At 64.8% G+C, this 27,963-nt stretch overlaps 1 protein-coding gene across 2 annotated transcripts in view; it reads right to left on the reverse strand.

Annotated features, from left to right (window-relative positions):
* Window positions 1–6,037: 6,037 nt before the first annotated feature.
* EFNB1 (ephrin B1) overlaps window positions 6,038–27,963 on the reverse strand; it is a 50,555-nt gene continuing 28,629 nt past the window's right edge. For both annotated transcript variants that reach the window (XM_075435675.1, XM_075435676.1), the window contains exons 2-5: window positions 25,667–25,944; window positions 8,433–8,525; window positions 7,320–7,448; window positions 6,038–6,516 (exon numbers count right to left, since the gene is read on the reverse strand). In XM_075435675.1, coding sequence (XP_075291790.1) covers window positions 6,128–6,516; window positions 7,320–7,448; window positions 8,433–8,525; window positions 25,667–25,944 — 889 coding nt within the window. In that variant the 3' untranslated portion in view covers window positions 6,038–6,127. The remainder of the gene's footprint in view (window positions 6,517–7,319; window positions 7,449–8,432; window positions 8,526–25,666; window positions 25,945–27,963) is intronic.

Genomic DNA, 27,963 nt, shown 5'->3' on the forward strand with positions numbered 1-27,963 from the left:
CACAGCCAGGGGCCAGCATGCTCCCGAGCAGAGCCCTGCGCAGCGCGGGTGCTTCGGCAGGACCTTGTGTCGGGGCGCAGGCAGGCGGGGAGCCCGGGGCTGACGCGGCTCCGTCGCACCCGCGGGAACCCCGCCGCAGCAGCCCCGGGACACGCAGGGGTCGGGGCGCCGGGGGAGATCCCGCCAGTCCCGGGCCAGGTCCCCAGCTCGGAGCAGCCCCGGAGCCGGGAGGCACCCGCAGAGCTCCCGCTCCCCGGCCGGGTGCTGGGTTACAGGAACCTGTTAAAGCGCTTTCCTCCTCCTCTGGCAGGTCCCAGCACGTTTGGCGCTCACAGTTCTACCCTTCGGGCATCGGGGACCAGAGAAGCTGCTTAAAATTACAAGCATTATTTAATTCACACCGGGATCAAAGCACGCAGAGCAGAAGGATTTTTCCAAACCAGCAAACCACATGTAAGCGTGCCTGTCACACCCAAAGGCCCGCTCCCCCCGCCCTGACCCCCAGCCCCAGCAGCCCCTGCTCGCCCCTGCAGACGCCTTGGCACGGTCCCCGCGGCTCCAGCTGCGCCCCGAGCACCTCGGAACCAGCCTCCCGCGCCCGAGCTCCTGGCCCACCTTGTTTCCCACCCCTCACACGTTGGCTGAGCAGCTCATCCTCCACCCTCCCTCGGTGCCTCAGCCTTCCTTTTCCTCCGGGACCCCCCGAACCCGACCCATCCCCTCCTGCATCCCTGCAGCAGCCACGCGGCCCCGCACCCGCAGCCTGCGATGGGGCAGCCGGCGCTGATGCAGACGTGGTTTACGCCGGGCAGGCAGAGCTTCGGCTCCTCGTCCTCTGGGAGGGATGCTGGCCTTGCTCCCCTGCTCGGGCACCCCGGGGCACCCCGGCTTTCCCTTTGCCTGTTCGGGGAGGAGGCCCGTTCCCACCAGCCGGTCACCAAGAGCCACCCTCCGACTCCGGGATGGAGCCAGGCGAGGCCGCGGTCCCGCAGCCTCTGCAGTGCTGTGCCGGTCCCCTGGGGTCTCCAGGGACAGAGCACCCGGAGCCTGCAGCCTCTGCCCGGGACCTCGGTGCCGGCACTCACCCTCCTGCATCGCCTTGAGCCCAGCCTGGCTGGGAAGCAGCCCCTTCCCCGTGTTCCCGCTCCATCCCCAGCCCCGCATCCTGCATCCCCCGTTCCACACCCCAGATCCACACCAGCAGCGAGGACGGTGTGAAACCGCTCCAGCACTGCCCTTCCCTGGGACCTGTCTTCTTCAGCCGTCCCCGAGTCCCCGAGCTGCCTCCATGCTGCCCGCCGCCGCCGCTCCCGGGAGAGGCAATCCTCAGCGGAGGCATCAGCCATAGGAGAGGGCAGGGGAACCCACCTGGGAGAGGTGTCCAAACCCCAGCAAACTCCACAACACGGGCTCCGGGGCTGAGCAACGCGGCCGAACAAACTGAGCGAGCGTCCCCCGCCCCGCTGCTCGCTCACGATGATGCTCTGAGCTCGTGGTCCTCGGCGGCAATGCAGAGCTGCTCATCAAGAGCAAGAGCTTGGAGCCCGCTGTGGAGCCGGCTGTCAGGGGCCGATTACCATCCCGTTTCCTAAAGCGACTTCCTAATCACTTGTCAGGTGAAGGGACAGGGAGGAGTGACTGAGCAACCATCAGTCCCCAGACGGGACGAGCATCGCTGCCCTGCACCGCCCGGCGCTCGCCCGACGGGAGCTGGCAGCCCCCGAGGAGCCTCCGGCTGCAGGGACGGAGCCGCAGAGCCATGGAATCCTTTAGGTTGGGAAAGACCTTTGAGCTCCTGGAGTCCCACAGGATCCATCCATCGAGGCTCCAGCCGCACCCAGCCCCAAGGCCATCGAGTCACCGGGGCCGTGGGAGATGCTGTGTGGATCAGTCAAAAGTCCCCAGATTTTCAATGCTGACCAAACCAGCCCCCTCCAACACGGAATCACAGAATGGTCGAGGTTGGAAGGGACCTTTGTGGGCATCCAGTCCAACCCACCAGCAGGGAAAGCCGGTGACGAGCTGCACGAGCAAATTTGTCCCAGATCTCTTCCGAGCTAGGCTGCGATTTCAAAAGACAACCTTGGGGCAGCAAAAAAGCACACGGGAGACAGCCGGGTTTCCATAGGAAAAAAAACCCTTTTATTTAACAATATATCAGGTTCCATCACGGCTCCATGGCGTTCAGGTGCCACAGAGCTGGTTACCGATGCCGATGATATGCTACTGGGCGGGAGAGCTGGGGAGAAGGCGAAAGGAATCAAAAAGAGGAACATGACACGAAGAAACAAAAGCCTGCGGCGCCAGGGAACGCGGCCGACGGGACCCCACCGTGCGCCGGGGACGATCGACCAGCGCGGGGCTGCCGAGCCCCGCTCCGGGACGTGCCCCCCGCGGCAGCCCAGGGACCCGCTGTCCCCCGAGAGGGGCTGGCATGGAGGGTCCTCGCTCCCTCCGTGCCACGGCCGGAGCCCCCGCGTCCCCGGGCACCGCCGAGCTGCACGGTGCCCAAACCAGCGGCAATTCCGGCCGCGCCGGGGCTCCAAGTCCGAATTCGCCTCTCGGCTTGCGGCAGCGGAGCGTGGGCAGGGAAAACCCGGCAGCCGCGGCGGTGCCATGGCCTTGGCAGCCGGGCACGGGGTTGGGGCAGCAGCCCCGCAGCTGGTTGACCGCCCCGGGGAACACGGGGACCTTCCCCCCCGGGGACGCGGGACGGCGGTGAGGGTGCGGACGCGAGGCCGTGGGATGGAGAGGTGGTCACAGCTCTGAGATGCGGGAGCGCGCGGCGCGGGCGTGCTGGCGTGCGGCGCGGCCGGGAGGGCCAGCCCTGCTCCAGCACCCCCAAACCCGCTGCAGGCAGGGGGCTGCCGCAGCCCCCCTCACCCTCCGCTGATGTAATGCAGACGGCTCCGGTGGGCACGGCCACCTCCCCGCGGGCAGGGACCCTCGGCACTGCGCCGCACCGAACCCGGGGGCTGGCGAGCCGCCCCCAGCCCGGGCACCAAGCAGAGATCGGGCTGCGGCGTGCTTGCGGGTGGGAACTGGAAAACGGGGACGGCCGACCTTCGGAGGTCCCCTCCAGCCTGGGCTGACCCACGGTTCCGTAGCCGGGACGGGGGATCTGCAGCGCGAGCAGCTCCGCAGGTCTGGAACGGCGGATCGGGATCTGAGGATGCTGCGCTGAGTTACACGTCCCGAGGTTCGGGTTTTTTGGTTAAAGATCAAAAAAGGAGCTCGGTTTGATGCTCCTTCAGTTCACCTTGCGTTACCGAGCCTCCTGCCCGCGCTCAGGCCGGGGCCGAAAGCTCTGCCCGGAGCCCGGCCGGCCAGAAACTGGCTGGGAGGGAGCTGGGGGCCGACCCAGCATCGCCCCGTGGGCACGGCCCCCGGCCCGGAGCCCCCCGGGAGCGAGCCCCCCGCCCCGCACAGCAGCAGGGCCCGCGGGGCAGCGCGGTATGACAATGTTGTACACCCGTTCTTGTGGTTAAAATTGCTTTTTTTTTTTTTTGCTTTTTTTTTTTTTTAGTTCTCATTTGTTTTTCTAAGAAAAAGCAACCAGAAAATAATTCAGAGTTTATACAAAACATCTTTACATTATTTCTTCCAAAAAAGACTAGTATTTACACAAACAAAATGGGGGGAAAAAAACAAAAAAACAAAAAAGAAAAAGAAAAAGCCAGCCAAACTTCAATGCTTTCAGTGACAAGGGACACACTCTGTTTCGGGACCCAGCAGACCGAGGTGCTCAGCAAAAACCACGAGTCCAGATTTCACCCTTTCTTCCGGTATTTACACGGTTTCTCAGCTGCCCGCGGCGCCCGGCGTGGAGCTGACGGGGGCTGCCGAGCCGTGGCCCCCCCGCTCGCTTCCGGGGCGACCCGTGGCCGGGCTCCTTCCCCTCCCCTCCAGCACCGAACCGAACCCACGTCACCCCCAGCTGCCTCCTCCCGGGCTGTGGGGAGAAACTCCCGGCCCACCAAGCACCCTCCGCTGTCACCGCCGCCGCCCAGCCGGGGCTCGGCCACCCGGGGACCCCCACCCCACGATCTCACAGACGGGTGGGGGAGGGCAGCGGGGAGGGAACGGGGGATTTCTCCTTAAGACACCAATTTCTGTGATTTCTGAGAGCAGACCCCGTCCCGCGGCGGGGAATGGGGGGCCCCGGCCCTCCAGCAGCAGCCCAGGGCGGGCAGCGCTGGCTCGGAGGTCCCGGGGGAGCGGGACTACACGGGGGTCCCGGGGAGAAGCGCCGGGCAGGGGGACCACCCGCTGCGGCTCTGCCCCGAGCGTGGCAGCCGGCTCAGCGCCCTGGCAGCCGTCCTCCCCGCGGGACGCCCGGCGCGGTGCCTTCTCCTGCCCTCACAAAACCACCGAACCCAACAGCGCGGCACCGAGGGACGCTCCCGTCCCCTGCCCCACCGTCCCCTGCCCGCTCCTCGTCAAGGCACTTTTGCAGAGCAGCTCTCTCGCTCTTTGGGCACTGCCCAGCGCGGGCTGCGGGGCGTTGGGGACGGGTGAGGACACACCGGGCCAGCCCACCGCCCGCCCCGCGCTTGCTCCCTGAGCAAAAGCAGCTACTTCTGGAAGGAAAAGTAAGCGAGGAGGAGGGGGCGGCTTCCAGAGGACAGGCGGGCGGGTGGGCATCACCCGCTCCGCCGCGCTCGCCGGCATCGGCTGCGGTGCCAGCGGGTCCTCCTGGGAGGAGGAAGCTGGGAATGATCCCACCAGAAGAGCTCAAGGCTCAAGCCCTTCCAGACCCGGGCAGGAGATGGGCAGGGCGAGGGCAGAGCGAGCCCGGGCGACGCTCCTGCGGGACGGGGGGCTGCAGGGGGCCGGTCCCCGAAGGCAGGTCCCACAGAGGGGCGAAACCGGGTGGGTGGAGAAGCCTCAGGCTCAGCACCCAGCCAAGCTGAGCCCGGTGCTACAGCCAGCCCAAGGGATGGCTCCGGGGGGCTTCCGGCTCCGGGGGGGCTCCAGCCCCGAGCGCTGGGCTCCTCCTGGCACCCCCAGCTCCCCCCGGCACAGGCTGCCGGCCGGGAACGTGTGCTTTCCAGTTTTCCTTTCCAGCGACAGCCACCCGCAGCACCGCCGGCCGGGGGGGCAGGAGCGGGGGCTGCAGCTTCCCCCGGGGGCCTCCTGCCGCCCCCCGCTTCGCTGCCCGCCGGCTCGGCGGAGACCCTCAGCGAAGCGATGCCCTCGGAGGGTCGGGGAGAGCTGCCGGGCGCGGGGCAGGAGGAGCACCCGGACTCTCACGCACTGAATGCTTGAGACATCATATAGGTATTATTTTTTTTTTTCTTTCTTTCTTTCTTCTTTATAAAGAGGCTAAAACAAGAATCAACAGCTACGAACACAAGAGTTGAGCGGGGCAGCGGCGGGAGCAGCGGGCTCTGCCCCGCGGCCGGCGGGACGGTGTGCTGGCAGGAGGCGGCGGCGTGTGCCCGAAGGCGGCGGGCCAGAGTCCCGCCCGGAATTCACAAAAATAAAAATGTTACCAAAAAAAAAAAATTAAAATAATTATAATAATAATAATAGTAGTAGTAGTAAATCGGGTTTGCCGGCTCCCTCCCTGCACAGTTGTCTGCACCTTGGCACCTAGGCGAAGCATCCTCCTCCTCCCCCCGCGGCCGCCCGCTCCTCGCGGGGCCGAGGCTCCTCGCCGCGGCCGCGCCGTCGGTCCGGGCTGCGGCACGCACGCGGCGCCGGGCGCTTCACGCGAGGACGCGGGCAGGGCTGGCGCGGGGGAAATCCCCCAGCGAGCGGGCAGGTGGAGTCTCCAGGTTTGCCGGCGGTGTCCGAGCGAGCGCTGCAAGGCACGGTGCCTGCCCCCCCGCCCCGGGCCGGCCGCCGTCCGGAGAAGAGGAGGAGGACGCTGAAGGCTCACCCTCGAGTCTCGGGATTACAAAAGCTGAGAACTACAAAACTAAATACAAAGGGGAGGACGGGCGCGCGGGCGAGCCGTCCGCTCTCCGGCGCCGGACCCCGGCGCTCCCCGCGCCGTGCCGTGGGGTTCGTTTCGCTCCCTCCCTCCCGGCGGCAGACCGCCCGTGGGGAGACCCGGGGGGCGGCTGCCCCCCGCGCTCGGCGCTCCCGCGCTCCTGCATCGGCGGCTTGCCCAGGCTGCTCCTCACACCTTGTAGTAAATGTTGGCTGGGCTCTGGGGGGGCATCTCCTGGACGATGTAGACGGGGTGCCCGTAGTCCCCGCTCACCTTCTCGTAGTGCGGGCAGTAGTTGTTCTCTGTAGTCCGTAAGGGGATGATGATGTCGCTGGGCTCCGAGCCCGCGTTCCCGCTGCATTTCGGGCTGGCCAAGGTGCTGAGGGACAAGGCTGCGGCTCGCTGCTGCGTGTGCTTCCGGTGCCGCTTGCGGATCTTGATCAGGAGGACGACGAGGAAGATGATGATGAGGATGAAGATGACGCAGCCGGCGCCGATCGCCGCAAAGACGGCCACCTTGGAGCTCAAGAAGCCGTCGCTGGGACCATGGGTCTCCTGGCCGTCCTGGTTGACGGGGCCTGCAAGGCAAGGGGCGAGGGGCGTCAGACCTTTCCGTCTCCCAGCTGCTGGAGCAGAGCACTGCTCGTGTCCGGGCGACGACCGCTCCGGACCCCGGGAGCCTTCGCTCTCCACATCAGACCAGGATGCTCCGGTGAAAGCGGGCTCTGATACCTGGAGCCCCGCGATATCCGATGACTGACCCCCCGCCTCCTCCTGACCCCCGGGCCGGGGCAGCCCCAGCCCCCCGGGGGGAGAGCGCTTGGCTGGCCGTACCGGGCGAGAAGAAAAGAGCAACTCTTCCCCGCCTCATCTGATTTCACTTTTCTCTCAGCAGGGTCAGGAACTCAGGAAACCACCTTCAAAGGGCCTTCACACTGGTTCAGCTCAAAAACCCAAGGACCTCGCCTCCTCCAAGCCCCCTCGGATGTGCTGCGAGGAACAGATGGGCAGCCCGGAGGAGGAGGAGGAGGAGGAGGAGGAGGAGGAGAGTGCTGAAACAGCACTTCCCTGCACAGCTCCTGCCAGGACATGCTGGAGCTGGGAAAACAAACCCGAGCTGCTCCGCACCGCAGCCTGGCTCCCCGCGCCGGGCCCCGAGCGGTCCCCGGCCAGCAGGCTCGGGGCTGGGGCGAGGAGATGCTGCGAGCCAGGGGACGGCAGGGACAGGCACAGCGCTTCAGGGCAAACCCATCTGGATCCTCGCTCCGGAGCGCCCGGTATCCCCGGGATCCATGGATCCAGCCCGGCTCGGAGCTGCTCTGCCCGCCGACCCCCGGCAGAGCCCCCAGCCCTCTCCTGGGGTGTCCCCAGCGAAACCCACCCGGTTTGCCGGGCTCCTCCACCGCGGGGATCTTGCTGCGCGGGCTCTGCGTGACGATTTTCACGGTGTTGTCGGACTCCTTGCTCGGCCGACTCGTCGTCAGCTGCTCCGGGATCACCGCGTTCGGATCTGGGGAGGGAAGGGAGAGATCACAGACCTTGATTCCACCTGGATGGGAACAGCTCGTTCCCCCATCTAAGGAAAAACTGTCCCCAAAATCCCAGCCGGCCACCCCCAGCGGGGTGCAAGGGAAAGGCGGGAGCGATGGGAGCTGCTGGGAGCAGCCGAGCAAGGCTGAGCTGCTTCAGGGCTCGCGAGAAGCAGCTTCCCCACCCTAATCCCCCTCGCTTTTATGTTTTCTGAGCTCCTGAGCGTGGGCTGGGGCAAGTTTCTTGCACGGGCAGTGGGAGGAACGGGAAGGGAGGGAGCCTGCCAAGGCTGCAGCGCTGCTTCTTCTATTTATTACAAATACTGACCCCAAAGCGAAAACACAGCAATGAAAAGCAGCCACCGGGAGCTGCGCGTCCGAGTCGGGGGCCGAAACGAGCCCGGGGCACGGCTGGGGGCTGGGAGGCACCCGGCAGCTCGGGGAGCTCCCTCCCGGAGCGGAGCACGCCGCGCCGCAGCTCCGCCGTCGGCGATACCCCCTGTCCTGCTGCCACCGTCACCGAGAGCTGCCGGGACCACGCTGAGCCCAAGCACCAACGCCAGCGCGGCTCAAACCCCTCCTGGGGTGCCCGGCAAGTCAGAGGGGGCACCGTCCGCGCCAACCGCCCGCCGATGCACCGGCACGGCTCGGGGGTCCCGCGCGGAGCCAGCCTCCCCCCGGGACACCGACCACGAGCCAACGCAGAACAACCGCTCCCTTCAATCCCAACGCACCAAACGTGCGCAAAGGTCGGCAAAAGAAAAAGAAGAGACAAAAAAAATGATCCTAAAAAATGAAACTCTGCTGAACTAACCCGGGCGGCCTCCGAGGCTCCAGGGACCAGCGGCCCCGGTCTCCCAGAGCCCCACCACCGCGGCAGGACCGGGGCCCTGCTCCGGGGGCCAGCGTCGCGCTGGGCAAAGGCGTCTCGGCGACGGGAGACCCCAGGGCACGGAAGGACTCACCCTGCCCCACTTTCATGACGATCTTCATGGAGCGCGTCTGGCAGACCCCTCCTTCCCGGTTCTCCAGGCCATCCAGCGTCCCGTTGGAGGTGGCTGCAAGGAAAGAGAGGGAGCGTTGGGGAGGGTTTTGGGGAGCTGGAAGGGTGCTGCCGGGCAGGTCCCTGCTGTCCCCAGGCACCCCGAGGGACCCGCAGGAGCTCAGCACCTCCCGAGGCGGGGGCTCGCTCCTGACCCCCCGCTGCAGCCATTCCTTCCCCCCCCAGTCCGGAGCCCACTGCCGGTGTTTAACACACCGACTTCTCGATTTCTGCACCTCCCAGAGATGTTTGCAGCGGCGAGGATGTGACCCCTCCAGCTTCCCCTCGCCGCCACATCCACACAAGCGAGCCATTCTCCGCACCGGCACCCTCCTCCCCCTTTAATTCCTGGATAATTTCCTTTGCTCCTCGGTGTATAATAGGAACGCATGCATATGCACAGTTTAAATTATACATATATAATTACACACTGTGCCTCAGCAAAGAATGTAAACTCAGAGCCCCAATGGGGTTGAGTGGCTCTAATTGCAGGGCAGAAGCCAGTCAAATCCACATTAACTTTCTGCTTTAGCCGGCACAGATTTTTCAGCCTTTCGATCCCGCGGGAGCCGCACGTCTCCCACTGCCACGGCGCAGGGCAGGGCCCCCAGCCAGGCACCCACCAGCCCTCTGCCCGTGCCAGGGACGGCTCGGGGCCGGGGGGAGATGAGAGACAACAAACCCGATCCAGAGGATTACAGGATTAAGCACCCTAATGGCAGATTCTGCTAAACAGACTCCAAAAACTGGTTTCTGACCCCAAAAGGGCCCTGGTCGGCGGCAGCAGCGAGCGCCCGGCGGGTGCTGTGCCGAGATGGGCGATGCGCCGGGCGGCTCTGGCACGCGGCCGGCTCTGCCTGGCGACCAGGGACGGTTCTCAAACTGGCACCTCCACCCGTCACGGCAAAGACAAACCACCCCGGCGCTCCAGCAAACCCAGGCACGGGGTTTTATTCACCCGGGGAAGCAGCAAAACCTGGGAGGAGCACGGCAACGGCTTACGGCGCGAGGCGGGCTCAGGAAGGGCGACGCAGCGGAGAATCACAGAATCACAGAATAGTAGGGGTTGGAAGGGACCTCTGTGGGTCACCCAGTCCAACCCCCTGCCCAAGCAGGGTCACCCACAGCAGGCTGCACAGGACCTTGTCCAGGCGGGTCTGGAATATCTCCAGAGAAGGAGACTCCACAGCCTCCCTGGGCAGCCTGGGCCAGGGCTCCGTCACCCTCAGAGGGAAGAAGTTCTCTTAGGAGCCAGCCCATGCCATCTGTAACACCAATGTCATATATAAGGCTTGCTCTGCAGAGGTTTAATTAAGATGAAAAAATAGTTTTCAAACAAAATACCAGTGTTAAAACTTCTCGAGTTCCTTTTCCTCATGTAAACAGGCAGTTTTGCTTCATTACAAACCAGCACAACAGAAAGTTCTCCCCAAGAATCCATCTTCTCCCCTCCATTCAGAAACAAATAGCTTGACCCTCAATATAAGTCAGTCTCTGTATTTGTCATGAATTCAATTTCTTAGCTCCAGTTCCCACGTGGTAAAAAAGGGGAGAGTTTCAGAGAGAAAAAAATTAAAATCACGAGGCTGCGGGGGGAATTTTACAGCAGTGAAGCCAAGCAGGGTTTGGCCAGCACAGCACGGCCAACACCTACCCCGAGGCCAAAGCTCAGCCCTGGGGTTTCAGCCCCGCTCCTGCCTCCACCCCCCAAAAGCCCGGCTTCGGGGAGGGCGGGTGACTGACGGCTGGTGGGGACGGACCCATCGGAGCATCCCAGGGAGTGATGGGATGAGGCCGGGTTACGGAGCAAGGTCTGTCTCTGTCTCTGTCCTTCTGCGCTCCCCTTCCAGCCGCAGGAGCCTCGGGGAGGACTCGATGCTGGGCCATGCTGGGAAGCGAGTGTGGATCACTGATGAGGGGACTGGAGCATCTCTCCTGCGAGGAGAGGCTGAGGGAGCTGGGCTTGTTCAGCCTGGAGAAGAGAAGGCTGAGAGGGGACCTTCGAAATGCCTCTAAATATCTGCAGGGTGGGGGTCAGGAGGACGGGGCCAGACTCTTTCCAGTGGTGCCCAGCGACAGGACAAGGGGCAATGGGCACAAACTGAAGCCTGGGAAGCTCCAGCTGAACCCGAGGAAGAACTTCTTCCCTCTGAGGGTGACGGAGCCCTGGCCCAGGCTGCCCAGGGAGGCTGTGGAGTCTCCTTCTCTGGAGATATTCCAGCCCCGCCTGGACGCGGTGCTGTGCCACCTGCTCTGGGTGACCCTGCTTGGGCAGGGGGCTGGGCTGGGTGACCCCCAGAGGGCCCTGCCAACCCCTGCCATGCTGGGATTCTGGGATTCTGTGATCACACCGGGATTCGGGCCCAAAGCCCACCAGCTCTGCCCAAGCATCCCTGTGCGATCAAGGCTCTTGTCTGAAACACCTGCAGATGTTCCACCGCTCAGCGATCGCCTCTCCCACGGCGGGGTCCGCCGGCCAGCAGCTCCCCGGACGGAGCCGTACGTCCACGCACCCGGGCGCTCTGGCAGGAGCACTGTCAGCACAAATCCCGACGCAAACGCCTGGGAAACCGGAGAAGCCCCCCTTCAAACCCGCACAAGCTCTTCCCAGCGTGAAGCAGAGCCAGAGGCCCGGGCAAACCCCCCCATATAAACATCTCGGGGAGCCAGCTCCGGCAGCAGGCGCGGCAGCCCGGCTCTCCCAGGCCGGAGGCACTGGCTTTGGGGTGAAACACGCTGATGACGTCCCAGGTCACGGTCCCAAAGCGGTTCCAGCAGCAGCTCCCCAGCACCACGCCACGGGCTGCTCCGTCTCGGGCAGACTTCGCCCACTCACGCTGTAGCTCAGCGGGGCAGGGGAAAACAGAGCAGTCGGTAAAAGCCAGCCTCCATGAGACCTCGTCAGCAATTCGTTATAAGGTAATCACGTAATTGGATCAAAACAATCCGCGGAGTAAGCACGGCTCCAGCGTGGGCAACTAGTGAAGATCCTGCAAAGGCAGAGCACGCAGCAGTCACGGGAGACACCGGTTCCTCCAGAATAACTACGCAGACGCCGCATTCGGACACGACAAAAACCTTAAACATCCCAACAGGACGGAGGAACGCTGGCCGGAGTCACCAGGACGGGCGAGGGCAGGCGGCTGAGCACCCTTCCTCCCGCGCCGCGCGCAGGGCTCTGTTCAAGCAGCCTCTTGTTCCGGCCAGAATCACGGCGAGGGGAGAAGGCGGCTTTGAGAGGGAGCGGCACGAAGAAAAGCCAAAGCAGCTACTTGAAGGAACACACAAAGGGCAGCTGAAAGGGTGAAACACTTGCAAAACCCATGGTGATCATCTCCGGTGCAGCCTCTTGAGACACGAACGCACGCTGCCACGCTCTCTATAGATCCACAACGGGCCAAAGCGAAGCAAAGCAAGACGCTCCACACAGCCGGCCGGGCTTCCAGGAGTCAAAATCCCATCCATGTGGTTGAAAGAGCCCAAGTTCCGGCGAGTTTTATATAAACCCATGGGACAGGCCGACGTGGTGCTGAGCAGCAGGTCCGGAGGCGGGCAGGGGGCTGCGGCCGGGGCTCCCCCGCGACCCACGGGCAGGGGCCTGCTGCCAAGCTGGGCGATGGAGAGCTGCTCCTCCCGCGGCTCCTGGCTTTGGCAGTTCAGATCTCCCAGCAGAAGGCCGCAGGCTCAGGCCTGGGGCCGGCACGGCTCCAGCAGAGGCACCCGGCGAGCGGCGAGACGGGCGCCCGAAGCAGCTGCGACGCTCCCCGCCGCGCGCGCAGAAGAGCGGAGGCACCACCGATCCTCACCGGCGGCGGACGAAATTCACCGTCGAGAAATGGGGGGGAAAAAGGTTAAATCCACCGGCAGGACAGCGGGCTGCAGGGCTGCGGCACAGCGAGGGCAGGCAGGGAGCTGGGGGGATGCCCACGGGGACAGGGAACGGCCGGCCTCAACCGACGGCCGTGCTGTCCCCCCGCCGTGCCGTCCCCCCGTCACGCTCACGACGCGCAGCTCCGTCGCCGCAGCACGGCTTGGTCCGGCCAGCCCCAGCAACACGGAGCGGAGGGGAGCATCCCCCTGCCCCACACCATTGCGGAGGGACCCCCGGTTTGGCTGTGGGACCGGGAGAGCCAAAGCAGCCTCCGGACTGATGACTTCGATGACTTCTGCTCGATGACTTCGATGACTTCTGCTCGGTCCTGAAGGCAAGGCAGCCCCCAGCCCGGAGAGCTATTAGATGCCTTTCCCTTAATGAAGCATTAAGCCTCAGGCTGCTGAGCGATGCGGATTTAACACAGATACCATTAACCATGTAATTGCTTCTCGATTGAGAGGAGATGCTCAGGAAGCGCGGGCAGGACCTCCGCTTGCTGGCACGACTCGCCCCGGTCCCGGGGCACGAGCCCAGGGGAACGCCGAGACCCGGCCCGGACCCCTCTGCGGGGAGGGGGGGAGACCCCCGGGAACCCCACGCTTCCCCCTCCGGCAGCGAGCGTGCCGTCCCCGCTGCGTGACACCCTGCCTCCCCACCGCCCGCACTCCGAGGGTCACCTTGTCTGCTTCCCCTAAAAATATTTCGAACGAGAACTCGGGTTTTGGCAGACGGGAGACTCTGGAAGCAACGCCTGGCAGCAGATGAAGGCAAGGGTCTCTTAAACGGTCAGCTCTGGACCGAGCGAGACGCTTGGTTTCTCTTCTGGCTTCCCTCTAGCAGGACTCCGTTACGATTCGGGCCCCAAAGCACAATTAACGTGCTGAGGCTGTAGCGAATCCAAGTCTCTTTCCTTTTATTATTCTTAATTACTCTTCCATCTGGGCAGCACAGCCCTGCTCCAGGCCCGGCCAGGCGCAGCGCGGCCGCAGCCCGGCCGCCCGCCCCGGCACCCCCGCCTCGCCCCCAGACCTCTCCAAGCTCCACGTGTCCCCACCGAGCACCCACCGCCGCTCGCTGCCAGGGCTCGGGGGGAGCACCCACCGCCCCTGCCGAGACCCGTCGGGCAGCCACCGCTCGGCCAGGACCCCCCCAAGGCTGCCAGCCCTCTCGGCTCGGGTGAAGACCCCACGGGTGGCCCTGGAGATGCGCCTCACGCATCCCCGGTGGGCCCGGACACCGTGCCAGCAGACCCTCGCGCGAATCCGCAGGCAGAGCTTGCTCAGAATCCACCCCCCCCTCTCCTCCAAGGCTTTCCAGCTGGCTCAGCACCCTCAGCGCCGAGGTGCGGGTGTCACAGCAGCAGCCGGTCATGGGTGCTGGGCTCCTTCCTCGCCCCATCGCGGGGACCCGCAGAGCCGCTCCAGGTCACTGAGCAGGGCCTGCCCGGGGCTCCCGGGGAGCACGGCTTGGCTCCAGCCCCTTCCCTTCCCTCCTCCTCCTCCTCCTCCTCCTCCTCTTCCCCGGCTGCGATGGGAGGTGGCAGGGGCACACAGCCCCGCTGCACGCAGCCTGTGCTCACCGTATCACCACTGTTATTAACATTATTATTATTATCATTATTTCCTTGCCAGGCCGTGCTGAAGGGAGGCGAGCCTGACACCTCCTCCCCGCACACAGAATCCCAGCATGGTCGGGGTTGGCAGGGACCTCTGGGGGTCACCCAGCCCAACCCCCTGCCCAAGCAGGGTCACCCAGGGCAGGCTGCACAGCACCGCGGCCAGGGGGGGCTGGAATATCTCCAGAGAAGGAGACTCCACAGCCTCCCTGGGCAGCCTGGGCCAGGGCTCCGTCACCCTCAGAGGGAAGAAGTTCTTCCTCGGGTTCAGCTGGAGCTTCCTCTGCTTCAGTTTGTGCCCGTTGCCCCTTGTCCTGTCGCTGGGCACCACTGGAAAGAGTCTGGCCCCGTCCTCCTGACCCCCACCCTGCAGATATTTAGAGGCATTTCGAAGGTCCCCTCTCAGCCTTCTCTTCTCCAGGCTGAACAAGCCCAGCTCCCTCAGCCTCTCCTCCTAGGAGAGATGCTCCCATCCCCTCCTCATCCTCGCAGCCCTCCACTGGACTCTCTCCAGTAGCTCCTCATCTTTCTTGAACTGGGGAGCCCAGCACTGGACCCAGCACTGCAGATGGGGCCTCCCCAGGGCACAGCAGAGGGGGAGGAGACCCTCCCTCGCCCTGCTGCCCACCCTCCTCCTAACGCATCCCACCCCCCCCCCCCAAGCCCCTCCACCAGCCCGGCACTGCGGAGCGCGGGGGGCTGTCACGCTGCCAGCCCGGAGGCAGCTGCGCCGCGAAGGGGCCCCCGCAGCCCCGCCATGGCCTGCGCACGCCAGCCCCGTCCCGTCCCGTCCCCGCACGCTGCCGGAGGCGCGAGGCTTGGGTTTCACAGCCCTGCTGGCAGCACGGCCGCTCCGGCCTCCCGGGGAAAGGGGAGAGCCCAGCAGCCAGCCCCCCCCCGCACCGCTAACCCCCTCCCCAGCCCACCGCCCCGGCCAGGACCGCCGCCATGGTGCCAACTGGGATTTCTCTGTCTCCCACACCCATACTGGGCGTGCATGGCTGACGGCGGGTCACCCTGCAGACAGCCCACGCAGTGGGCACCAAGAGACGGCCACCCCGGGCAGGGACCCCCAGCCTGCCCGCTGCCACCGCCACCTACTCCCCGTCACCCAAAAATCCCCTCCTAGCAGGAGCGAGCTCTGCTCCGGGCGCAGCGGTGATGGGAAGCACGCAGCGATCCCTGGGTGGGGGACACTCACCACGACCTCCCCGCTCTGCCCTGCCAGCCTCCAGCGTCCCAAACCCGAGCGGCACCAGCAGCACCCTGCCCGGCTGTTAGCTGCAGCCTCCGCTTTGCTCCTCAGGGTTTACGCTCTCAGGGTGCCCCGAACACAGACAGCTCAGAAAAACACGGGTGTTTTCGAGGAACCCAGCAAGGTTTGGGGAAACACCACCGAAGGGACGCGGAGCTCGCGTCACCCCCTCCCCTGGGCAGGGGACGGGCAGGGGTCACAGAATCACAGAATGGTCAGGGTTGGAAGGGACCTCTGGGGGTCCCCCAGCCCAACCCCCTGCCCAAGCAGGGTCACCCAGAGCAGGCTGCACAGCACCGCGGCCAGGCGGGGCTGGAATATCTCCAGAGAAGGAGACTCCACAGCCTCCCTGGGGCAGCCTGGGCCAGGGCTCCGGCACCCTCAGAGGGAAGAAGTTCTTCCTCGGGTTCACCGAACCAAGGGCTGGCCACCACCGGCTCCCGGACCCCCACCAGCGCGCCGGGCGATGGCGTGCCGAGGCGGGCACGGCCCGGAGCCTGCCAGGCAGAGCCGGTTTGGTTTGCCCCCGCAGCTCCCCGCAGCCCGTGGCTCCGGTTCTGCCGACGGCCTCGCCCGCCAGAGCAGCCGGGAGCTGCGAGCAGAGGCGGCATTTCGGGCCGAGCCGGCTCGGCCGAGCAGCGCGCTCCCACCCAGCGTCCCATCTGCCGGGGTTCGCCCACGCCGAGCGGGGCGCGGAGCCGCGGACGCCAAACCCCGCCGCCAGCCCTCACGAAGGGCCCGCTCGCGGCCGGGGTGTTTGCCGGGGGGTCCGGCTCTCCCCAGCGCTACACCCTCCCGGGAAGCCCCGCGGCACCCGAGCGTGGCTGGAGGGAGGGGGATGCTGACACCCACCAGCACCGCCTGCCCAGGCCTGGAATTGCCTGGTTAAATAAAGAGATTTTATATATAAATACACGTGATTTTATTATATATAAATACACGTGATTCTCCCTGTGCTGGGGACAGCTAGCCCCCCCCCCCACCTCCACCGAGCTGTTCCACCACGGGGGAACCAGCAGGTACAGCCAAGCGCTGGTGGCTCCCCAGGCAAGGCAGGAGGAAGCGACCCACGGGTGCCGATTTGGGCTGAATTGGCCATAAAAATCATTTTGTGCTGTTGCAAAACCCTCCAACCGTTTGGCGACGAGGGGAGAGCCCGGTGCGATGCTCCGCTCCGCTCGGGCCAGCCGGGGCCGTGGCACAGCAGAGGAGCCCGGGGCTGCAGCCCCGTCCTGCCCAGGCACACGGCGAGCAGGGGACAGCCGGGGTGACGGCAGAGGACAGCCCGCTCGCCGCACGCCCCGCGGAGCCCCGACGCCCCGGCCCACGCCTCTCGCTCCAGCAAACGCCGCGCAGGGTGAAAACCACCGGGTTCAAGGGTTCATCGGGCTGGGACCCACTGCGCGGGGTCTGGCTGGAACGGAGCTCACCGAGTCCCGGCCTGGGTCAGCCCCCAGAAAAGACGAATAAAAACGTGGAATTCGCCCCATCCCTTACAAGAAGTGGCCGCTGCCTTCACCAAGCGCCGCTCGCCGCGCACCGCACTCCTCCTCGCGCACCGCAGCACCGCTCCCGGCCCCCCGCACTGGCTGCAGCTGTCTGGGGGGCTTCCCTGCAGCGAAGGGACAACAACAGGCAAACGAAAGGACCCTCTAACACGAGCAACGCCTAAGTGAAAACCTAATTTCCCATTAAAACAGCTTTCTGACGGAAAAATTCTAGCCGACCCCAATTAGCATCATAATTAAGAGTCGGAGGTAACCTCGTCAAGGCCAGGAAGCACTTGTTGGGTTGCAGGGCCACTGGCGTGGTTCTCCTTCCCCTCTACACTGCCCTGGTGAGGCCTCATCTAGAGTACTGTGTCCAGTTCTGGGCTCCCCAGTTCAAGAAGGATGAAGAGCTACTGGAGAGAGTCCAGCGGAGGGCTACAAGGATGGTGAGGGGACTGGAGCATCTCTCCTACGAGGAGAGGTTGAGGGAACTGGGCTTGTTCAGCCTGGAGAAGAGAAGGCTGCGAGGGGACCTTAGAAATGCTTACAAATATCTGAAGGGTGGGTGTCAGGAGGATGGGGCCAAGCTCTTTTCAGTGGTGCCCAGTGACAGGACAAGGGGCAATGGGCACAAACTGAGGCACAGCAAGTTCCGTCTGAACAGGAGGAAGAACTTCTTCCCTCTGAGGGTGACGGAGCCCTGGCCCAGGCTGCCCAGGGAGGTTGTGGAGTCTCCTTCTCTGGAGATATTCCAGCCCCGCCTGGACAAGATCCTGTGCAGCCTGCTGTAGGTGACCCTGCTTCAGCAGGAGGGTTGGACTAGATGACCCACAGAGGTCCCTTCCAACCCCTACTACTCTGTGATTCTGTGATTCTGTGATTCTGCGAGCCCCTTCGCAGCAGTGCTGCTGGGACAGCCACCGAGGGAAGCTCCGCCAGCTCCCCGCGTCCCCGTCCCGCGCCGCGGAGCACGCGCGGCCTCGCCTCTCCCGCGGCGGGACGGGGGCCCTGGACACAGCCTTTGCCTTCAGGTCCGCTCACCCCCTCCCGAGAAACGGAGAGCGTCGGAGGAAGAGGAAGGTTATTTGCACGGTCTCCGTGGTAGCCCCGAGCAGCTGGTTACAGGTCGGGGAAAACAGTGCCGTGGAATTCTCCACCTGATGCTCTGCCAGAGTCGTTCGCGGGCCCCGCTGGGAGCGGGAGAGGAGGAAAGCACTTATTGCATTTTAACAGGGTGTAAATCTCTTCAGCGAGGTAGCAAAACATCTGCGGCTCCGACCGGGAAACCTGCGGTGAAGGGGCTGGCGAGGGACGGGTGGGGGGACAGTGCCACCCCCTGCCACCCCAGACGCTGCCGACGCCACTGCTCCTCGCACCCGAGACGCTGCTCGGAGGGATCGGAGCTGAGACTGCGGCCGCGGGGCAGGCCTAGCTCCAGCCACCCCATCGCTGCCCCGGTGCCGGGCTGGAGGCAGCTCCGAGGAAAATCAGAGTTATCAGAGTTCTGGGGTGCGTGAGGAGGAGTGTGGGCAGCAGGGTGAGGGAGGTTCTCCTCCCCCTCTGCTCTGCCCTGGGGAGGCCCCATCTGCAGTGCTGGGTCCAGTGCTGGGCTCCCCAGTTCAAGAAAGATGAGGAGCTACTGGAGAGAGTCCAGCGGAGGGCTGCGAGGATGAGGAGGGGACTGGAGCATCTCTGCTACGAGGAGAGGCTGAGGGAGCTGGGCTTGTTCAGCCTGGAGAAGAGAAGGCTGAGAGGGGACCTTAGAAATTCCCATAAATATCTGCAGGGCGGGGGTCAGGAGGACGGGGCCAGACTCTTTCCAGTGGTGCCCAGCGACAGGACAAGGGGCAACAGGCACAAACTGAGGCAGAGGAAGCTCCAGCTGAACCCGAGGAAGAACTTCTTCCCTCTGAGGGTGCCGGAGCCCTGGCCCAGGCTGCCCAGGGAGGCTGTGGAGTCTCCTTCTCTGGAGATATTCCAGCCCCGCCTGGACGCGGTGCTGTGCAGCCTGCTCTGGGTGACCCTGCTTGGGCAGGGGGTTGGGCTGGGGGACCCACAGAGGTCCCTGCCAACCCCGACCATGCTGTGATTCTGCCACCGAAGGGCAGGGTCCATCCGGGTTCACACACCTGCAGCTTCAGGAGATTCCCTGAGGACCCCAAGGCAACGTGAGGGGGGAGCAGGGGCTGCGAGGAGGGATGGTGGAGGAGGAGGGGGGCAGAGGCACAGCCCCGGCGTGCCCCACAAACCCAAAGGGGCTGCCGCAGCGTCGGCCCCACCAGGGCCTTTGGGAGGGGACGGGCAGCGTCGCGGGGTGCAGAGCAGGACCCGGCCACGCTCAGGTGCCAGCCGGGTGCCACCTCCTCGCTGCCGCCGCCCCGGCTGCACGTCCCCTCCGCACGGCACCTCGGTCCTCAGGAGCACCCAGGCGTTAAACGCGTTTTGTTTGCGACTGAGGGGCCACGCCAGCGCTGAAGGGACGCTCTGGGAAGCGCTCCCTCCTGGGGAAGGGCACCCTCGGGGGCAGGCAGCCCGACGCAGCCCCCCGCCCGGCCCCCTCCCAGCAGCCGGCGAGCGAAGCGGGCAGCGGCAGCCCCGGCCGGGGTCTCTGTGGCAGGCAGGGCCCCCCTCTCCCGGCCCAGGAGCAGATCAAAGCGCTGGGTATTTACCTCCTGGCCGGGTGCGGGACACTGGCCCTTTCTGATCGGGCTTTTCATCCCTATTAGGGCCGTGAAAGGCTGAGCCATGAGATCAGCTGCCAGGGGCTGTCCGGGGACAGCGCTGAGCCAAAAAGGTCAGGAGGGAGGAGGAGAAGAGAAAAGAGGCAGAGGCTTAAGGGACGGGGCTCAACAAAATCGCATTTACTGTGGTCACGGTCTTCAGACAAGCCTCCAAGACAAGGAACCGCGCCTTGTCTAAGGGCCATTATTTGGGTTTGACATGTCCAGCGCCCGGGCTTTGAAGTTGGGAGCAGGACACCGTTAGAGACCCGCCGGTCCCCGGCGCGAGCCCGCCGGCTCCCACGCAGCATCTCCCACGGGGAGAAGGTCCCGTCCACCAGCTCCCAGCGGGACGGGGTGGGAGAGGAGAGCCCGACCCCAACGGTGATGCCACCGGGACGGCTTTGCCGCTCCCGGGCTCTCCGTGCCGCTGCAGGTATGTCGCAAGCTGGTGGGACGAGGACAGCGCCGGCCGGCGTGGGCGAGGAACGAGGAAGCCGGTTAATTGGGTTTTTATCAGCAGCAGCTCATAGCGCTCATCCCGGCATCAAAAGGCACTTTTGCTTTCAACTCCTCTCCACCAAACGAGCTGTGGGACGGAAGACGAGGAGCAGATGAAAGCAGCCACATTCAAATGCAATCAGCCAAGGAAGCCAGCCGAGAGCTGGCGGGCGGACAAACCGCCCGGCCCGGCACCCGGCGCAGACCTTCGCCGGGGCAGAAGGAACCGGGGAGCAAATCATCAAACTCCGAGGGCTGCAGAACGCGGCTCCGCGGACTCTCGCGCACGCCGGCGCGGGCCAGAGGCTGCTCGGACCCGCGGCGGCTGGAGGAGCACAGCCAGAACAGCGAGCACGGCATCACGGCCCAGAAACCAGCAGGCAGGGTGGTTCTGGCAGGTGGCAATAGCTAGGTGACCCCTTCTCCGGGCTGAAGTGCAAGCTACAGGAAAACGCTGATGTCGACGGGCCCGGGGACAAAGCCCGCGTCGCCGAGCCAGCGACGGTTTACAACGAGCAGCTCCTGCCAGGTTAAGTCTAATTGCATCTAAAAACAGAAATGCAAGACAAGGGGTTTAAAGAAACACTCGGGGTAATACATCTGGCCTCGCCGAATCCCGCTGCCAAAAAGCGTTAGATTGGATTACGGACGTTATTACATCAAAAATGGATTGCAGGGCTTAAAGACACTTAAAGACTAACAATAAACAGCCAACGCACGAGATTTATGGGGCAAACACCCACCGGGGCCTTGCTTTCGCTTTGGAAAGGCGAGAGCCTTCAGCGGGCTGACGGCGGAGGTGGGACGCTGCGCCCGGGGCTCGGCAGAGGGATGGGCGAGAGATTCCCACCCGGAGAAACGCCGGGCACATCTGCAAACAGCTGCCTGGAGAGCACCGCCAGGCCGAGCGAGCCTTCGCCCTGGGGTCTTCGCCCTCCCGGACACCGAGGGGGCTGCAGGGACCACCGCCCGCGCCCGGGGACGCAGCCACGCCGGGGAACGCGGCGCCCGGGGCAGCTCGCGCAGGGCAGTGCCGGGTCGCATCCGGAGCTGCCGCAGGGTGCGGAGCTGCCCACGAGCATCCCAGGAGCGCTGGCACCGGGGACGGGGGAAGGCTACCGGAGCGGGACGCGGACAGCCAAGGAAGTGGGGAAAATCACCAGAAATTGGTAAAAGACAAGGCTGAGGAGAAATGTTGGTGTGGTCAGGCTCTCAGACCTGGGGCAGATGGCCCGCGGGCACGAAGCAGGACCCACAGAACCACAGAATGGTTGGGGTTGGAAGGGACCTCTGTGGGTCACCCAGTCCAACCCTCCTGCTGAAGCAGGGTCACCTACAGCAGGCTGTAGAGCACCTTGTCCAGGAGGGTCTTGAATATCTCCAGAGAAGAAGACTCCCCCACCCCACCCCTGGGACAGGACCCTGACGGAACGCTCTCCGGTTCTCATCCCCCCATAGCCTCCTGCTACCCACAAAGCCATCTGATGGATGTTTGTAAGCACCTGGACAGGTTCTCCTCTCCCGTTCCAGCCCCTCACAAGCACCCAGCTTCTCCACCAGCCGGGCAGGGAGGAGTGACCGCACGCCTGCCGACGGGCCAGGAGCTGCTCCCGCCTCGACGGGGCCGGCGCGGCCGAGCCAACCTCGCCGCCGGCCCAGGGAATGGCGGCAGCACTGGCATCCACGCGCGGCACTGCAGGTACAAGCTGCCCTGGAGCCCTCACCGACCTTCCCGGCAGCCTGCCCACGGCTTTGGGCTTGGCCGAGGAACCCCCAAAAGGACTTTCTTTTGGGGCAAAAAAGCAAGAATTCGTTCCTGTTGGACCTCCCCTTCACCCAGACACCGAAGGCGGGGATGGAGGCAGCGCAGGCGACCAAGGGCTGAAGAAACCACGGGCTACCCTGAGGGCTGCGAGGATGATGAGGGGACTGGAGCATCTCTCCTACGAGGGAAGGCTGAGGGAGCTGGGCTTGTTCAGCCTGGAGAAGAGAAGGCTGAGAGAGGACCTTAGAAATGCCCATAAATATCTGCAGGGCGGGGGTCAGGAGGACGGGGCCAGACTCTTTCCAGTGGTGCCCAGTGACAGGACAAGGGGCAACGGGCACAACCTGAAGCAGAGGAAGCTCCAGCTGAAGATGAGGAAGAACTTCTTCCCTCTGAGGGTGACGGAGCCCTGGCCCAGGCTGCCCAGGGAGGCTGTGGAGTCTCCTTCTCTGGAGATATTCCAGCCCCGCCTGGACGTGGTGCTGTGCAGCCTGCTCTGGGTGACCCTGCTTGGGCAGGGGGTTGGGCTGGGGGACCCCCAGAGGTCCCTGACAACCCCGACCATGCTGTGATTCTGTGAGTCCAGAGTCTGCCATGGAGCAGAACACCCGATTCCCAACTTCCCATCTCCTCCACCCTCCCGGGGACGGTGCCCCAGGTCCTGCCGGAGCCCACCTCCGGCACCACGGACCGCGTCTCGTTCCACACGAACCCGCTTCGGCAGCAGCACCGCCTTCCCCTGCCCAGCCCTGGCAGAAGAGACCCCTCGAAGGGCAGCTCGGAGGGGCTCGGCGCACGGCGTCCGACAGGATGGCCCGAGGTTACCGCCGCTCTCAAAAGCCTTTTCCACCGCTAAGCCGAGGGCTGGGGCCGCGTCCCTCCGTGATAAAAGTGGCCCTAAACAAGGCTTGGCGTGTCCGAGGCCAGCCCTGAATGGGGAGGGACCCCGGGAAGCCCCCGGCCCCAGCGGGGAGGGATCCCAGCTGCCTGGGGAAGGTGGGGGGCAAGCGGCACACGTCCCGCTGCCGCCCCGCTCCCCTCCGCTTCGGCATCGCTTCCCCCCGGCTTAGGGCCGCTGGCAAATGAAAAGGAAGAAAAAAACAAAAAAAAAACCCTTTTGTGTGTTAAGGCAAAGCTTGGGGAGAGGGGAGGGGGAAGAAAAAGGAGAAAAAAAAAAAAAAAAGACAACACGTGGGTGGTCTGCTCGGGAGACTTTTGACTTTGTTTTTTCGGCGATTTTCTTTCTGGGCAGAAAGAGCTCCCGGGGCTGCTCGGCCGAGGGCACGGCCACATCACAGCAGCGTCCTCGGCCCACCCAGGGGCCAAAGTTCAGGCGGCAGCGGCCGCCCCGCTCCCCAGCGCCGAGGGGGCTCGCTTCAAAGCGCCAGAGGAGTCAAGAGAAATTAAAGTCAGCAACGGTCCGAGGAGGGGGCAGAGGCCACCGCCGGCCCCCCGAGGAGAGCGGGGGGACCCCAGAGGGATGCTCCGAGCACCCCGCTCGCCGCAGCCCTATACAGGCTCCGAGATGCTGCAGTGGGGATGGGGGAAATAGGGGATGCAATGAGTTTTAACAGCCTCAGCTAAACCACGTTAGCTTGACGACCGCGCCACTGCTTGAACTTGACCCCCCCGAGCGCGGAGGAGCCGCTGACCGGGTGCTCCAAGATGTCTGCCTGACGTACAAAGGGCATTTAGCCCCTCTTCCCCCTCTTTGCCCGACCTTTTGGGGTCCCGGAGCCACCAGGCCGGTGCCAGCCCCGATTTACTCGTCGTAAGGGAGCTGGCAGCCGCACCAGGGCTTTTGGCAGCCCCAGCCCATCCCTGGGGCGCCCGGGCTTGCGGCCAGCGCTGCCCACACCCCTGACCCTGCTTGGGCAGGAGGTTGGACAAGATGACCCACAAAGGTCCCTTCCAACCCCTAACGTTCTGTGATTCTGTGTCCCCACCTGCGTCCCCGCAGACGGCCCCAGACCCGGACGGCGAGGGTGACCGAGCGACAGCAGCTCTCGGGAGCACCCGGCCCCGCCGAACAGTGACTCAGCCCCGCGCAGCCCGCGGTCTCTGCCAGCATGGGCAGGCCGAGCGGGTCGTTGCGCCAGGCCCTCCTCATCGTCACGGCTCCCACAGCCACGTCGTGCCGGGCGCAGTCACCAGAAACCCCCGCGAGCCCCCTCGCCACCTCCCTGCGCTCCGTCACGCGTCAGGAAGCACTAAGCGAAGTCCACAGAATCACAGAATGGCAGGGGTTGGCAGGGCCCTCTGTGGGTCACCCAGCCCAACCCCCTGCCCAAGCAGGGTCACCCAGAGCAGGGGGCACAGCACCGCATCCAGGTGGGGCTGGAATATCTCCAGAGAAGGAGACTCCACAGCCCCTCTGGGCAGCCTGGGCCAGGGCTCCGTCACCCTCAGAGGGAAGAAGTTCTTCCTCATCTTCAGCTGGAACTTCCTGTGCTTCAGTTTGTGCCCGTTGCCCCTTGTCCTGTCACTGGGCACCACTGGACAGAGTCTGGCCCCATCCTCCTGACCCCCACCCTGCAGATATTTAGAGGCATTTCTAAGGTCCCCTCTCAGCCTTCTCTTCTCCAGGCTGAACAAGCCCAGCTCCCTCAGCCTTTCCTCATAGGAGAGATGCTCCAGTCCCCTCCTCATCCTCGTAGCCCTCCGCTGGACTCTCTCCAGTAGCTCCTCATCTTTCTTGAACTGGGGAGCCCAGCACTGGACCCAGCACTGCAGATGGGGCCTCACCAGGGCAGAGCAGAGGGGAAGGAGAACCTCCCTCGCCCTGCTGCCCACACTGCTCTGAATGCACCCCAGGATCCCATCGCCCTTCTTGGCAGCCAAGGACGCAGGGGTGGGCGCGGGGTTGACCGGCCGGTGCCCGTCCCAGCTGCTTTCTGCAATTTCACTCCAGTTACTCTGCAGCTCCAGCCGCAGGCAGAGCTCGCCGGGGAAATCCAGGCTGGCAGCATCACCACGGCACCGCGCTGCGGCAGAGCCCCCCCAGCCCCCGCTGCCTGCCCCGTCCCCTCGCGGGGCAGAGATCTCAGGCTGAGAACACACCGCTTACCGCCCGGGAAGCACCGGCTCCCGCGGCTCGGCGCTCGCCTCCCACGCCGCGGACCCCCGCGCCGGCGAGCCCACGGCGCGTGACGGCGAGGGGACAGACGAGCCGTGTGGCCACCGCGCCCTGCGCCGGCTGCTCCGCCGCAGGTTAGCATGCGATGCGCCGAGCCAGGCAGGAACGGCGAGGATGAGGAGAAGACGAGGAGGGGAAGAGCGAGCTGGCAGGGATGGCCGAGCCCGGCTGCCCGGAGCCCTCCCTCCACCCACGCCGCAGGCAGACACATCCCTGCGCAGCGGTCCCCTGCGCACACGGACCACGGCCGCCGAGAAAATTCAGCCCTCCCTCGCCCTGCCCTCCATACAGCCACGCGACTCCGGGAAGCAACGTGAGCAAGCCGGCACGCAGAATTTTACAGCCATTCAGACACGGCAGCACCGGCACCTTCCCGCTGCTCTCGGAGGCAGCGCCCAGGCCGGAGCACGAGCATCTCCTCGGTCCCCGTCCCCCCAGATCCCAACTGCCCCACCGGGCGCTCCCCAGGGCGAAGCCCTGCGAGAAATGCCCTGCAACGCCTCCAGGGAAGATGACGGCAAAAAATCAGCTCCAGACTCGTGGTGCTGCTCGGTGCCAGGGCAGCCCCCGGCTCCCGGCCGCGGGCAGGGCAGGGGCACCAGGCGCAGCGCAGCAGCCAGCCGGTGACCCGCTGGACCAGCGGCACATTCCTCCCTCTTCTCCCATCCAGCGGGAAATATTTTCCGTGCGTGTCAGCTCTTTGCACCGGCCGAGTCGTGAACAAGCGCCTGGCGACACTCTCCAGGCCCTGGCGGCCCCCCCGAGCCGGGGACAGCGGCAAGGAAGAGGAGGGCGACTCACATGTGATGAAGTAATCCTGCTGCCGCTTGAACTCCAGGCCCATGTAGTTGGGGCTGAACTCCTGAAACTTGATGGTGAAGCGGATCTCCTGCTCGGGCCGGTTGCACGTCACCAGCACGTTGGGGTCCATGACGGTGCTGCAGGCATCTGCCTGGTCCTTCTTCACCAGGTACAGCTTGTAGTACTCGTAAGGCTTGGACGGCTCCGCCTTGGGGCAGATGATGTCCAGTTTATCCCCGATCTCCGGGTAGATGACCAGCCCCTTCCCCGTCATGAACCTGGAAGAGAGGAGGGCGACAGGTTAGCCACACGCTCCAGCGTCCCACCCCGCGCACGGCCCCGCTTTCGCACCGTTTATTTCGTGCTTAAACCCTGCTGCCTTCCCCCCACAACGTGTTTTTTGACACCAGAATAAAGCTCTCCTCTCCCTTCACCACCGCTGTGTGTGCAAGGAGCTGGGGCAGGCTCCCACGGACGGAAAGAGGGGCTCGCTCGGCTCAGCCCCGCTCCCCAGCCCTCCAGCCCCTTCGCGGAGCCGAGCCCAGCACCCCGCAGGGAAGGGACCGGAGGCTTCCCACGGAGCCGGAGATGCCACGGCTCTGCCCGACGGCCGGGCGAGGAGCTGCCCGCAGGGACGGGCGGTAATTAGGCGTGGGGAGAAGCCCTGAACACAGGGCGTGGGGAGGGATCCCTTCCCCGCCCCGGCTCCCCGAGGAATTCCTGTCCTTAAATGGAAGGGAGGGAAGCATCCTGCAGGACGACTTCGACGGCGTGCCCGGGAGCGTGGGAGGGCCGGACGGGGAGCAGGAGCAGGGAGGAAAGCTATTTGGGGCTGGAAGGCAGGGCATTACGAGGGGCAGGCAGGCAGGCAATCTGCTGCTGATTAGCATTCAGATTTCATTAACGTGGAGCCATATTCCGATTTCATTTTTTCCAGTGTGAAGGAGAGGATTAGGCCAACAGGGAGGGAACGCAACAGATCATCTGCTTTGATGTCGGCAACGTAACGCGCTCCTGATGGCAGATAAGGTGGGAATGGATGTTCCTGCAAAGTCACCTCTGCTGCAACTCCCTCGCGTCGTTTCGGCACGGCAGAAACGGAACGCGCGCTGCGGCAGGCTGCACGTCCGCGGCTTTCCCGTCCCGCTCCCGGACACGGCCCATCCCCGCCCCATCCCACGCCGGACGGGGACGGGGCCACGAGGACACCGCCTGGCCCCGGCACCGCGGGAGGAAGAGCAGACGCACCAGACCAACCTGCTCCGCGGCTCCGGTACGAGTCTCAGCACGAAGCCGCGGAGCTGAACCCAGCGCCGGAGCGGCCCAGGTTCCAGGCCCCGGGAGCCCGAGCAGGACACGCAACCCAGCGAGGGTTGGACTTGATGATCTTAGAGGTCTTTCCCAACCCTAACGACTCTGTGAGGCTATAAATGGCCACGCAGGGAGCAGCGACTGACGGGTGCCAGGAGAAGACCCGCACCGCACCGCTGCCACGGCACAGCCCGGCTCCATCCCCGGCACTGCCGGCAGCTGAGCCGCGCTTCGCCGGGACGCTACCGAGCGGGTCAGCACGCCGCTTCCACGGCCTCGGGAGCGACCACGGCTTCCCCGCCGCTCCGTCCCTCCCGGAGTTGCAGACGTGCGGCGTGAGCGAGCGCTTGCACACGGGCTGGCGGGCGGCTGGATCCTCCACAGCCGGGCTGACGCAGAGGCTTTCTGGCACAGGACTCCCCGGTGACTCAGGCTCCCTCCTGCAGCCCCTGCCAGCTCCCTCCTGCCCAGAAGATGCCGATCAGGAAGCCACAAACAAGCCAAGCAGATGTCTCGCAACGCCAGTGCAGGAGGAGCAGGCCCCTATCCAGCCCCATCTCCATTCCAGGAGAACCCATCGCAGCTCCTCGGCCAACGCCTGCAAACCGGCATGGCCGTCTGGCATCAGGGCAGGCGGAGCTCTGAGCAGGGGAGAGGCCATGAAGCAATCGAGGGAGCCGAGAACATCCCAGCACCACATCCTGCTGGCACTTCTTCACCCCAGAAAACTCCGAAAGGCGGCCTGTGTTTGTTTCGTTGGCTTTTTTTTTTTAAGGATAAAAATATGAGCTGAGTTTCTTCCATGCACGCTCAGTCCCAGATTCAGAAGCACACGGCTTCTGCCTGGGAGATGGCCCAGGAACGTTCTCCAGACCTCCTGCATGAGAACATGAGGAGCTACTGGAGAGAGTCCAGTGCAGGGCTACGAGGATGAGGAGGGGATGAGGATGAGGAGGGGACTGGAGCATCTCTCCTACGAGGAGAGG

Source organism: Opisthocomus hoazin, chromosome 14 (assembly GCF_030867145.1).
Source record: "Opisthocomus hoazin isolate bOpiHoa1 chromosome 14, bOpiHoa1.hap1, whole genome shotgun sequence".
Taxonomy (NCBI): Eukaryota; Metazoa; Chordata; class Aves; order Opisthocomiformes; family Opisthocomidae; genus Opisthocomus; species Opisthocomus hoazin.